This window comes from Typopeltis vanoorti, chromosome 4, assembly GCF_054136105.1.
Source record: "Typopeltis vanoorti isolate ZY-2024b chromosome 4, IOZ_Tvanoo_1.0, whole genome shotgun sequence".
NCBI lineage: Eukaryota > Metazoa > Arthropoda > Arachnida > Uropygi > Thelyphonidae > Typopeltis > Typopeltis vanoorti.
The window spans coordinates 163,386,012-163,399,603 of record NC_143552.1 but is presented as its reverse complement, the minus strand read 5'-3'; the positions used below and the strand labels follow the sequence as shown (position 1 = coordinate 163,399,603).

The following is a 13,592-nucleotide window of genomic DNA, read 5'->3' as shown; positions in this document are numbered from 1 at the left end:
AATGGTGGTATCAACCTCTTAGTTTACCGCAAACCTACCAATACAGGACGTTATTTACATTTCACTTCCTACCACCACATTTCTCAGAAACTTAGTATTGTACACATGTTGAAGAATCGTGCCTCTCTCCTTACAACAGATCAACAAGACCTCTGGGAAGAACTATCCCTGATATCCACCAACCTTACCATGAATGGATTTCCTCGAAGACTCGTCCACAAGATACTTTTCTCTGAACCCCGACAAAAACAACAAGATGATGTACGTTATATTTCTACCATCATCATTTCATACTTAGGACCAGTTTCCAATAAGATTGCTAGACTCCTTAGACCACATAAAATAAGAGTGGCTTTAAACCCACAGAAACGATTAGACAATTCTTAAGATCTCCAAAAAATAGCCATCCTTTCTCCAAATATGCTGGAGTTTATAACCTACAATGCTCGTGCGGCTTGAATTACATTGGCCAAACTTCAAGGAGCCTTGAAATTAGGCAAAAAGAACAAATAGGTGACATCAATAATAACAGAGAAGAAAAATCGGGGTTAATTTTTCATATTTCAAGAACGAACCATACCATAGAGTGGGATAGAAGCACAATTCCTTACATGGAGGAGGACTTCCGCTCCCGAATTTTTAAGGAGGCCACAACAGTTGCCTGCTGTATACAAAACCTTAACAGGAACCAAGGACTAATCTTGCCCGTGATCTGGAAGACTTATCAGATCCTTCAACTCGCCAGACTGAATTATAGTGCCAACTATAGAACGTTCCTAAATAACAAGTGATATCATCCACGCTCTATGAATGTATTGTACGCACTCTGTTCTTTGTTTAATATAATTGTAATTGGTTGATTAGAGTTTGTAACAGTTTTTTTACTTTTTAGTGCCTCACATCAGTTATGTACCCTGAAGATGCCAACTGACTTAGTTGGTGAAACTAGTTGGTATACTTAGTTGTTTATTATATGCACTTGATCAATATAATCCCAATAAAAGTCTTTCCAGAGCTTTTTGGTCAAGAAAATTAAACGTTTTTTTAAAGAAAGTTTGCATCTGAAAATATCTTCAGGACTGGGGTAAGGTAGTGCAACACCAGGCAACTCTGAGCAAAGGTGGACCAAGCTCTCATCACTCTTTGTCTCAGTATCTCCGATAATGCAAAGCCCATTTCCTTGTGGACACGTATACTGCTATGCATTAAGGGAAGGGCCACTACCCAGACCGGTTTCAACCTTTATTGAGGTCTCGTCAGTGGGAGGCAGACCCAAACGTGGAGATACTAAGGCAGAAGCAATAGGAGAGGTCATATTTACCTAAAGAAGTTGCCAACAGGTGTACCACCTTTTTATTGAATTACTCTGGATTTAGAGAAAGATGTTGGAAATTTATTTTTCACTTCGTTAGACTATAATAAATTTAGTTTAATCCTTTATCCAAGTGTAAGCAAACAAAGTTTGCGCCTGAAAATATCTTCAGGCCTGGGGTAAGGTAGTCCAACACCAGACAACTCCGAGCAAAGGTGGACCAAGCTCTCATCACACCTTGTCTCAGTATCTCCCATAATGCAAAGCACATCTCCTTGTGGACATGTATACTGCTATGCATTAAGGGAAGGGTCACTACCCAGACCGGTTTCAACCTTTATTGAGGTCTCGTCAGCGGGAGGCAGATTCAAATGTGGAGATTCTAAGGCAGAAGCAATAGGAGAGGTCATATTTACCTAAAGGAGTTGCTAACAGTTATACCACCTGTTGTACCAAGTGTTGTTTGCTTACATTTGGATAAAGGATTAAACTAAATTTATTATAGTCTAACCAAGTGAAAAATAAACTTCCCACATCTTTCTCTAAATCCAGAGTAATTCAATAAAAAGATGGTACACCTGTTGGCAACTCCTTTACATAAATATGACCTCTCCTATTGCTTCTGCCTTAGTATCTCCACGTTTGGGTCTGCCTCCCATGCTGGATATATGAGAGGCTCTGCTTGGGGTAGATTTTTGCCTGTCTCTGAGTCGAGCCACTGCTGCGATTATGGCTCTGTCTGGTAGTGGGGTGAGGCTACCACTTGGGTAGAGCCAACGCTGAGAAGTTCTTGGTGATGTGGTGAGCTTGTCACTGAGTGGAACAAAGCTGAGTTGGGCGATCTTTCGGGATCGTCTAATTTTTAGAGAGGTCTTTACTTAAATACACCTCAATAAAGGTTGAAACCAGTCTGGGTAGTGGCCATTCCCTTAATGCATAGCAGTATACATGTCTGCAAGGAGATGTGCTTTGCATTATGGGAGATACTGAGACAAGGAGTGATGAGAGCTTAGTCCACCTTTACTCGGAGTTGCCTGGTGTTGCACTACCTTACCCAAGTCCTGAAGATATTTTCAGGTGCAAACGTTGTTTGCTTACACTTGGATAAAGGATTAAACTAAATTTATTATAGTCTAACCAAGTGAAAAATAAATTTCCAATATCATTATTATTATTATTGTTGTTGTTATTAATATTTATTTTAGAAGTGGAGTTCCACGGGAACTCCACTTGTAACCTTCCTACTCTCTGATACTGCTCCACATATACAGCACTGATATCTATCAGAGAGCCAGTCACCAATCCAATACAGTTATATGATGCGACTTAAAAATCAACCTCTCGTGAGACACTGTAAAAACTCGATGTTACAAAAATTAATAAAATCTCTTGTACATCAATTTTTACTTTAGGAACACACCTTAAAAACCTTGTATGTAATGTATCTATCTTTTGTATGTTTAAACTTTGTATAAAGATCAAAATAAGCCCAAAGGGAATTAACTCGCTCATTGTTTAAGAGGGGGTGCATAAGGGTCAAAGCTGTATAACTGAGAGGAGACCTTCATATAGCCTTTAAAGGAATGCGGAGAACCGACCAGGGCTTCTGACCTAATGTCCAATCCTCACCTTCTCGTGGTGCACCCTGTTGGGTATCTACTTGGATACTGAACGGACGAGGATGGGCTGGCAATTTTGGATTTAGCCGACCAAATTGTATTCTTATTGGTTAAACCAAAATATAGAATGATGGTACAACATGACAAAATTTCATGCCGGCTGGGGCGTCGCCCGGTTAAACAAGGCCCCCGTTGTTTTCACCAGGGAACCAGGGCGAACAGCGAAAAGTCAGCTACTGGAACAAATCTGAAAATAAACCCCAACTCAACATCACCAGAGTTAAAGATCGGTACTATCAATGTAAGAAGCCTGAATGGCAAAGAAATGGAGCTAGCTGAGGAATTAGATAAGTACCAGATTGACATAATAGGGGTGACTGAAACAAAAAAGACAAAACCTGGTGAGATCTTTCTGAGCAATAAATACAAAATGTTATATTCAGGCAATGACAATCAAGGAAAAGAAGGAGTAGCCATAGTATTCAACACAAAATACAAGGCTAATCTTCTTGAACGGCAGTCAGTCTCAAGTAGAGTAATGTGGGCAAATATGAGAATGGGGAACTGGACAATGAGACTTATTTGTGCCTATGGTCCCACAGAAGGTTCTACTAAGGTAGAAGTGGAGGAATTTTTTGAGGCTTTTGAAAAAGCAACTGACACAATGAAAAATGAAAAGTTGGTCCTTGTTGGGGATCTAAACAGCAGAGTAGGAAATGATTGTGAGACATACAAAAATATTTTGGGAAAATTTGGAGAAAAGAGCAAAGCTAATAATAATGGCAAATATCTGTTGGATTTCTGCTCAGGACATGGACTGGTTATTACTAACACCATGTTCCAACATAAAAATGTGCACAAATTCACATGGAGAGCAGAGGCTAGGAATAAGAAAAGTCTCATTGACTATGTTATTGTTGATAGTGATGTTTTCTCCCTGGTGCAGGACACCAGAGTGTACAGAAGATTTGAAATTGGAAGTGATCACTATTTAGTCTTGAGCAGGATAAAATTGAATTTCATATTGAAAAGAATAACATGTAAGAAAGTTTTAAAGCGAATAAAAGTTGAGCAGCTCTCAGATGTGAGCTGTAGACTAAAATACACAAAGATTATTGAAGGAAAAATGAAAGAGTTTGAGAACAGGAATCAAACCTTGGAGATTCAGTGGCAAACTCTGAAGAAAACATTGATTGATTCTGCCAGAGAGGCATGTGGTGAGGTTGTTTGTAAGGATAAAAATATCAGAACTCCCTAGTGGACACAGGAGGTTAAAGAGGCAGTGAAGGAAAAGAAGAAAGCATACCAAAAGTTCCTGTCAAATAAGTCAGCTTGTGCTCTTAGAGAATATAGAGACAAATGCAGGAATGCTAAACACTGTGTAAAACTAGCTATTCTTGCCAAAGTCATGGGAGGACTTTGGCAAGAATATAGAAAATAAATATCAAGAAGGTGACAAAATATTCTGGAGGTTGTTGAAGAAGCTTAAGAATAGAGGAAAGAGTGCTATAAAAGGAATTAGAGATGATAAAGGTGACATGAAAACGGGAGAAAAAGATATCCTTGAAGTATGGAGTAATTACTTTGAAAAACTGCTAAATGAAACAAGCAGTGATGAGAGCACAGTGGTAAAAAACACTGACCAGGCATGCAGTCAGGAATACATATCCATGCTTGAAGTAGAAAAAGCTATCAAAGGCTTGAAATGTGGAAAGGCAGCAGGAGTAGATGATATTCGACCAGAAATGCTGACGTATGGTGGTATAAGAGTCTTACAGTGGCTGCACTGCATAGTTCAGAAACCTGGGCAGAGGGACGAATTCCCAATGATTGGAGTAGAGCTCTCATAGTACCCATATATAAAAAGGGAAATAAAACTGCATGTGAGAATTACAGAGGTATTTCCCTACTGAGTGTTCCTGGCAAGATCTATCCAAGTATACTTGAGAAACGGTTGAGAAAAATTGTGGAAGAAAAGCTTGGTGAAGAACAAGCTGGATTCAGGCCAAATAGAGGCTATCAGGATCAGATCTTCACTTTACGACAAATAGTCGAGAAAGCATGGGAATATAACAAAGATCTGTATTTAAGTTTTGTCGATCTGGAAAAGGCATATGACAAGGTCCCAAGAGAGAAGCTATTCAATACGCTGCAGTTATATGGTGTCAGTGGGACATTATATCAAGCAATACTTAGTCTTTATTTGAGTTGTAAGTCAGCAGTTAGAATTGAAGGAAGTACCGGAAGATGGTTTAATGTTAATTCTGGTGTGAGACATGGATGTACATTATCCCCTCTGTTATTCATTATCTATATGGATCACATTATGAAGGAAAGTGGTATTAAACATGATATCAAAATTGGAGATGTTAATGTCAGCTCTTTGCTTTATGCAGACGATGTTATACTTCTAAATAAATCCGCTACAAGTCTGCAAGATTCACTGACTAAATTGAATAGCTCTTGTAATAGATATGGTATGAAGGTCAGCAATAAAAAGACAAAGACAATGAAAATAGGCAGAATCATTGAAAATGTCAACTGTGTTGTTAATGGAGAACCTGTGGAAGAAGTAAAACATTTCAGCTATTTAGGCACGATTTTTACTGAAGATGGTAAATTAAATATAGAAATAGACAACAGAATCAGCAAAGCTGGTATGGTGGGAAGTCAATTGAATAAATTCATATGGAATAAGAGAGAAATTAGTCAGAACACTAAATTAGCTGTATACAAGACAGTGTTCAAACCAGTTTTAACTTATGGATCTGAGAGCTGGGTCAGAAGTAAAACACTTGACCAAAGACTAGAGACTTCAGATATGAGAGTCCTGAGAAAGATTATAGGCGTGAACAGATGGCATCAATGGCAGTATCATATTAAAAACGAGGATATTAGGAAAGAACTTGACATTGTCAGCATCCAGGAATGCATTAGCAGAGCTAATCTCAGGTGGTATGGTCACTTAAACAGAATGGGCGGGGAAAGATTTGCAAAACAAGTGTTCTCTGCCAGGTTGGCAGGAAAACGACCGAAAGGAAGACCAAGATATAGGTGGATTGATACGGTACAAAGTGCTTTAGACGATAGAAATATAAGATCTGATAATATTGGAGTGTTGACAAGTAACAGACTGATTTGGAGGAAAATTGTAGATAGGAAATTAATAATGATGTAATTTTTTTCATGTAGTACTATCATATCCTGTACACCCCTTGAGGGTACATGCAATGATTGTTTAAGAGCAGAAGTAGGATGTTTGAAACCAAGGGTAGTGTCTGTAAGTCGGCAGTTCCTTTTGAAACGCATTTACGAGTCCTGTAGCAGGTGACCTTCAAGGTCAGTATTGAAAAGGGACAGCCTCCATCAGTCGGAAAGTCCTGTAGGCCACGTAGCCGGTTTAAGGACATCAAAGGGGAAGAATAGAATTTGTCGGCGAAAGTTCGAGACCCGCCAGTCACGTCCTGTTGTATGTGGTTCTCGTAACTATACGCAAGACGTACCGGGACATTTGGGGTCCAATAAACTTAAACCAAAGTGCAGGGATATGAATATAAGGCTTGGAATTTTGTGGAGAAAGACTCCCTGTTTCCATCTTGAGTGAGCTATCTACGAGAGGCCGTGAGGAAGAAGTGCCATTGGTTAGTTCGGGGGGGGGAATAGACAGAGTTCTGTCCACCAAGGGAATTTCCAGTCTGAAGCCAAGGATAAAATCGGAGGCAACAGTCTAAGAAGAATTCCTGCTACTGGTCCTGAAGCCTTTGCTGCTCTGTTCGAGTACGTGCATGCCCATCAGCCTATGCAGTTCTTCACCGGTCAGTTCCTGACTCAAGAAGACGCTAGTCTTGTGTCCCGTTTGGCCGACACGATTCCTTAACGTTGCCCTGTGACTCCCTTGTTTTTCTTCCACTGTGTTTTCTTCTTTTCCCATGAAGGAAATGAAGAAAACACGGAATGGAGAAGAAACCCCTGATGCCCCGGAAAAGAAAAGAAAAAGAAACAAGGAGGGAAGGCGTGTGCAAGACAGTCAGAGACCCACGTAAGTCTGTATGTTAATTATTTTATGTTTGTGATTTAAGAGAATTCCCCTCAAGGAACTGCTGAACTACTTAATATAGAAAAATAGTGGTTTAAGGTTCATGAATTGCTCTTAGATCTGTGAAAAAATTATTATTGAGTTTAATTTGAGCATAGTTAATTTCCCTAAGAAAGATTGGGCTAATTAAGATTTCCTGTGATTAATGTGTGTTAATTAATTGCTTATTATCACATCATAGAGCTGTTTTAATCAAAGGGTATGAAATATGCCAATGTGATTGTCAGTCAATTAATTAAGTCTTTAAGATGAGAATCTAAGTCATATAATGTAATGCATGGTTGATGACTAATTACGATTGTTAATGCCCACCTAGAAATTTCTTGTTCTGTGCGAATAATAATATTTAGTATTTAGAGATTTTGTTGTGAAAGATTTAATAACCTACTGGAAGTACTATATTTCTTGCACCATATCGAGGCATGGATGGCACAGTCATAAATCTAAATAAATATTTCCATTGCTCTCGGATAGAAGGAGTATAGAATACAGAAGGTAGGAATCTAGAGTATAAAAAGGGGAACTTATAAAATTAAGTGATGATATAATACACTGTCGCGGCTTCACCTAGATATATATATATAAGTAAAGCATCCCAGGATAATAATAAAAAACAAGAAACAAGTGACTAACGAGAAATACCCCTCCCCTATTTTTACAACACCCTGCCAAATGCTTTGGAAAATCCCCCCCCCCCCAAAAAAATAAAATAAATAAAATTACAGCATATGCCTTACCTTCAGACACTGTTGTTGTTACTCTGTTGTAAAAGGTAACGAGATTACTAAAACAAGAACACCCTTTAACAGATCCATGCTGGCCTGCATAAATAATATTTATCCTCACCTGCCCAATTCTGTATATGAGTTCTTATCAATTTCTCCAAAATCTTAACAATTACAGAAGAAATACAAACAGAACTATAATTTTATACCTCCATTCTACTATCCTTATGCAGTGGTACTGTCTTACCCTCCTTCCACTTTATAGAAATCTCCCAATTCCAAGACTTGCATTAAACAGCCAAGTTAACTGCAGAGTCAGTTCTGTAGCACATTCCCTTAATATACATGGTGAAATTCCATCTTGTCCCACTGCATTGTTGACATTTAGTGTACTCGGTATTCAGAATACATCATCCTCATTCACTTCTAACATTTACCACATTATCCTTCTGGGAATAAAGCCTGTAGTACCAGGATGGAACACGAATAAAGTGATCATTAAATAGTTCAACTGTATCATCTGCTTTGGTCACCCAAATCCCATCTCCACCCATTGTAACTATCATTTTTCCTCCTAGTCACCACATAGTGAAAAAACTCCTTGAGATCCTAATTTTTCTATTCTTACAATACTAGTCATCAGTGGTGACTCGTAAGAATTTGTAGTGGTGGGACTGCAGTGCTACCAGCCCAAACTGCACGTAAATCATGCATTACCCCCACTACATTATCCCCTACTAGGTAGCGGTTTGGTACTGTCTGCGTTGAATGAAGCACCATCGTTGAGTATACTAGCCAGTACTGATACTAACCCTAGCCTGCACAGCACATTGACTAGTGCAAAATACAACTATTAATACAAAATGAATTATATAAAATGCTATAGAACAGTATTTTATTACAAACAAAAAAATAATGGTTTTTAGATACAACAGTTGTTTGAAAAGTTTGGTATATTTCCAATAGACGGTGACACAATTCGTTCGTTCATGCCAGTGTCGGCACGTATCATCTTTTTCACAACCCCTGGCAAAATTTTAGCCACGTGCGACGCGTAATTCTCGTTTGGCAAACATTTAAAATTATTGTGTTTGCATTTTTCATAAAAATGGAGAAAAACGAGTTTTGTGCAGTGATCAAACACTTTTATTTGAAGAAATGGACTGTTGCGCAGATCAAAAGCTGAGTTAGGTGCAGTTCATGGGGACTCTGCACTAGCATTAAGGACTATTTATTTTTGGATAAATGAGTTTAAATGTGGTCGTAAGTCCATTGAAGATGAAGCGCACTCCAGATGCCTGACTGAGGTCACTGCGAAGGAAATGATTGACAAAATCCATGGTATTGTTACGAAAGACCACCAAGTGAAAGTACATGAGATTGTAGACATCTCAACTAACGGCTGTATAATATCCTTCACAAAAAATTGCACATGAAAAAGCTGTGTGTGCCCGATGGGTGATGCTGACTGCCGATCAAAAACTCATGCAAAAAAGTGTATGGCGATGCTTAATCACAATCTGCAGGAATTTTTGCATCGATTCATGGCTGTAGACGAAACTTGGATCTACCAATACACACTTGAGTCCAAAGCAGCAGTCAAAACAGTGGACAGTGCCTGGTGAAAGAGCACCAAAAAAAAGTGAAGACCGTTTCGTCAGCTGGGAAGGTGATGGCCACTGCTTTTTGGGATTCCCAAGGAATTATCATGATAGACTGTTTGAAAAGGGTAAGAAATAACGGCTAAGATTGGCACACAAAAAAATGCTCTTTCATCAAGACAATGCACTGTCCCACACATCAGCCATTGCAAAATTGCATAAATTGAGGTTTGAATTGGTTCCACATATCCACTGTATTCTCTGGACTTGGCCCCCATGTGACTTCTTGTTCCCAAACTTAAAAATTTGGCTTGGTGGGAAAAGATTTTTTTCGAATGAGGATGTCATCAAGGTTGTCAATGACTATTTTGTACAATTTGACAAATTCTACTTTTTAGATGGGATGAAAAAATTGGAAACTTGCTGGATCAAATGTGTAGACCTCTATGGAGACTACAAGGGTAGTCTGAAAAGTTCTCAGCCTAACAATGAAAAAACAAAGTTATAATTTCAAAATTATTTTTATTTTTCAATATAATCTCATTTAAGATTAATACATTTATTCCAGCATCATTATCCCATCCCTGTAGTGGTTCTCAGTAAGATCTGCAAAATATCCCTCTACAGCTGCAATCATCTCTTGATTCGAAGAAAAATGCTGACAAGCGAGGAAAAGTTTTAGTTTTGGGAAGAGATAGAAGTCAGAGGAAGCCAAATCTGCGGAATAGAGTGGATGTTCCAACAATTCATAGTGCAGATTACTTGATTTTCCCATTGCCAAGACACCTTTGTGGGCAGGTGGATTGTCCTGATGAAAGATGATTTTTCTTTCTTTCTGCAAACCAGGTCTTTTTTCATGAATTTTTTCATCTAGTCTGGTTAAAAGATTGTAATAATATTCCCCAGTTATTGTTGACTTTGTCTTCTTTGGCACTGAACTGGCTTCTGTCCACTGTATTGACTTCTGTTTGGATTCTGGTGTGTAATGGTGAATCCAAGTCTCATCCATAGTAATAAATCGATGCACGAAATCAGATTTATCTTGTTAAAATGCTCCAAGCACTGTTCAGAGATTTTCATCCGAGTGCAATTTTGATCTGCTGTGAGAAAGCCCAGCACCCATCTTGTGCAAAGCTTTTTCATTTGCAATTCTTCATGCAAAATATATCCTACACGTTCTTTTGAAATGCCTATAGTCTCAGCAGTTTCATGCACTTTGACTCGCCGGTCATCCAATACCATGCACTTGACCAATGATTTCTGGTGGTGTTACAATTTTTGGACGTCCTTCAAGTGGATCATCTTCAAGGCTGGTACGGCCACGTTTAAACTCTGCAACCCAATTCTTAATTGTCAAAAACGAAGGAGAAGAGCGCTCATAAACTTTTATAAACTTCGAATGAATTTCTTTTGGCGTTAAACCTCCTTTTGCAAAGAATTTTATAACTGCACGATACTCAATCTTATCCATTTCAAGAGATACAGACAGCACTCTTGCTTCGGACAGTTGTATAAAACAAACTACTTGATAGAATGACTTGATTGGTCTGATTAGAAAGTCGAATTCCCAATGATTGAAGTAGAGTTCTCATAGTACCCACCATAAAAAAAAAAAAAAAAAAAAGGAACAAAACCAAAATGTGAGAATCACAGAGTAATTTCTTTACTAACTATTCCAGAGTTAGATATTAAGATTTATGCAAGCATACTTGAAAAGATGTTGAGAAAGATTGTGAAAGAGAAATTTGGAGAAGAACAAGCTGGGTTCAGGCCAGATAGAGGTTGTCAAGATCAAATTTTCACTTTTAGACATATAGTTGAGAAATCGTAGTAATATGAAGGATCTGTACTTAAGTTTTGTAGATCTGGAAAAGGCATACAGCAAGGTACCTAGAGAAAAGCTTTTCAAAATACTGCAATTATATTAGGTGAATGGAACAATTATACAGAACAATACATAGTCTATATTTAAGTTGTCAGTCAGCAGTTAGAATTGAAGGAAATACAGGAAGATGGTTTGATGTAAAATCAGGGGTGAGACAAGGATGCATGTTATCTTCACTCTTATTCATCATCTATATGGATCACGTTATGAAAGAAAGTGGACACCAAACCTGATATTAGAATTGGAGATGTCAGACTTAGCTCTTTGCTTTATGCAGATGTTGTTGTTGTACTCCTAAACACATCTAGTACAAGTCTCCAGGATTCACTAACTGAACTGAATAATAGCTGTATCAAATTTGGTGTGAAAATCAGCAATAAAAAGACCAAAACTATGAAAATAGGCAGAAGCATAGAAAACTTTAGCTCCATTCACAATGCAGCCTATAGAACAAGTAAAATATTTCAGCTATATTGGCACAGTTTTCTGTGAAGATAGCAGGTTAAAATATGGAAATAGACAGTATTCAAACCAATTTTAAGTTATGGATCTGAGAATTGGGTTAGAAATAAAGCACTTGATCAAAGACTAGAGACCACAGATATGAGGGTTCTAAGAAAAATTAAGGAAGTGAACCGATGGCATCAATGGTAGAATCATATTAAAAATGAAGATATTAGAAAAGAACTTGGCATTCTTAGCATTCAAGAATGTGTCAGCAGAGCTAATTTACTGCAGTATGGCCACTTAATTAGAATGGGTGAAGAAAGGTTAGCAAAACAAGTGCTTGATGGCAGGAAAGAGATCCAGAGGAAGACCAAGGTCTAGATTGATTCAGTCAGAAATGTCTTAGAAGCATGGAATGTTAGATATGACAATGTTGGCATGCTCACAAGTAATAGATTGATTTGGAGGAAAATTGTTGATAGGAGAATGATAATAATGTGAACTTAATCATGTAGTGCTGTCATAGTAATGCTGTCATGAACCCCTTGGGGATACATATCAGGAAATTGATGATGATGAGAAAAACTCATTAGCCTTAATTTATCCTCTTAGAAAGCTAAAGTATTTGTTATCTGGTCAGCAAATACAATAGAACTATAGTCAGACCATAAGCCTCTGATATTCTTGAATAATATGAATGATAAAATTAAAGAATTGTTAAATGGATTTGAAAGTACAAGAGTATGATTTGAAAGTGTCCTGTTTATATAGCACACAAAATATGGTTGTTGACTGTCTTTGTAGACCTGATACAGATAATGTGACAAGAATGAAGCTTCAAGTGATGTAGATCCTATTCAATTTAAGGCAGATATAATGCCATTGGAGCCTTCAGAAACTGATAAAAAGGAAGAAAGTTCAAAAGTAGAATACTTAATGTACTTGTGAGAAGGATAAATTGGCATTAAATCAGTTTTGAAGAGAAATGAGTTAGAAGTAGATGAACTGATCTTGAAGATTGAAATTATCAAATTAAAGGTAATTTATAAGTGGGAGAATCTAAATTATATAGGATTTTGAAAAAGATGTCTCCTGTAACATCTCTTGAAAATTTTGTATTTGTCATAGATTCAGTTTTTATTTTATTATGCTCTGTATTGTGCGTCATGGCACCGATGCTCAAAACAATGGTTGGCAAGTTTAACATGTGCAATTTTGTTTGTTCTACATTCATATGTGTGGAGTCTCCTACCAGTTATCTAGCTTCAACTCTTAATGTACGCTATTAATTTCATGAAAATATTAAACTAATCTAAACCTGATATGGATATATATTATATTTATATATTTATATTTTGTTGCTTTAATTTAATTTTCCATCTCTCCATAAGATTTAAATAGACATATAAATGAGTAACTCTTATTTCATGTTTTCCAGCATGACTAAAAATGTGTCAGGCATAATTGTATAATATGGCATAATTCTTATTTTTTTCAGATATTTTAAAATGGCTGAAGAAGAAGAAATGAAGTTCTGTTCTAATTGGTAAGCATTTATAAGTGTGTTGCCAAAATTTTCTTTTCAGCTGCTCTGTTAACCATGTATGAGAGGTTGAAATAAATAAGAACTGTGATAAGACTTTCTTTCTGACAAAAAGATAAATTTCTATCATTGTTGATTCATTTTGCTTCATGCTCTCATTATTGTTAGTTAAGGGGAAAAAAAAGTCTACCCATTGCAGATCAACGTATGGAGATGTTGAAAGTTTTTCTAGTTGGTTATACTATAAATTAAAGATGCTACGTAATTATATTCTTGGTTTGATCCATTATCCAAGTGTAAGCAAACTTGCACGTGAAGTAACTTCACAACTGAGCATCTCGTATATAGAGGCTAATGACTTCAC

At 37.3% G+C, this 13,592-nt stretch overlaps 1 protein-coding gene across 8 annotated transcripts in view; it reads left to right on the top strand.

The window, feature by feature from the left end:
* LOC150107813 (TRAF-type zinc finger domain-containing protein 1-like) overlaps positions 1-13,592 on the top strand; it is a 337,022-nt gene that overhangs the window by 48,174 nt on the left and 275,256 nt on the right. For all 8 annotated transcript variants that reach the window (XM_090392060.1, XM_090392062.1, XM_090392061.1 and 5 more), the window contains exon 3: positions 13,184-13,231. In XM_090392060.1, the coding sequence (XP_090248186.1) occupies positions 13,194-13,231 (38 nt within the window). In that variant the 5' untranslated portion in view covers positions 13,184-13,193. The remainder of the gene's footprint in view (positions 1-13,183; positions 13,232-13,592) is intronic.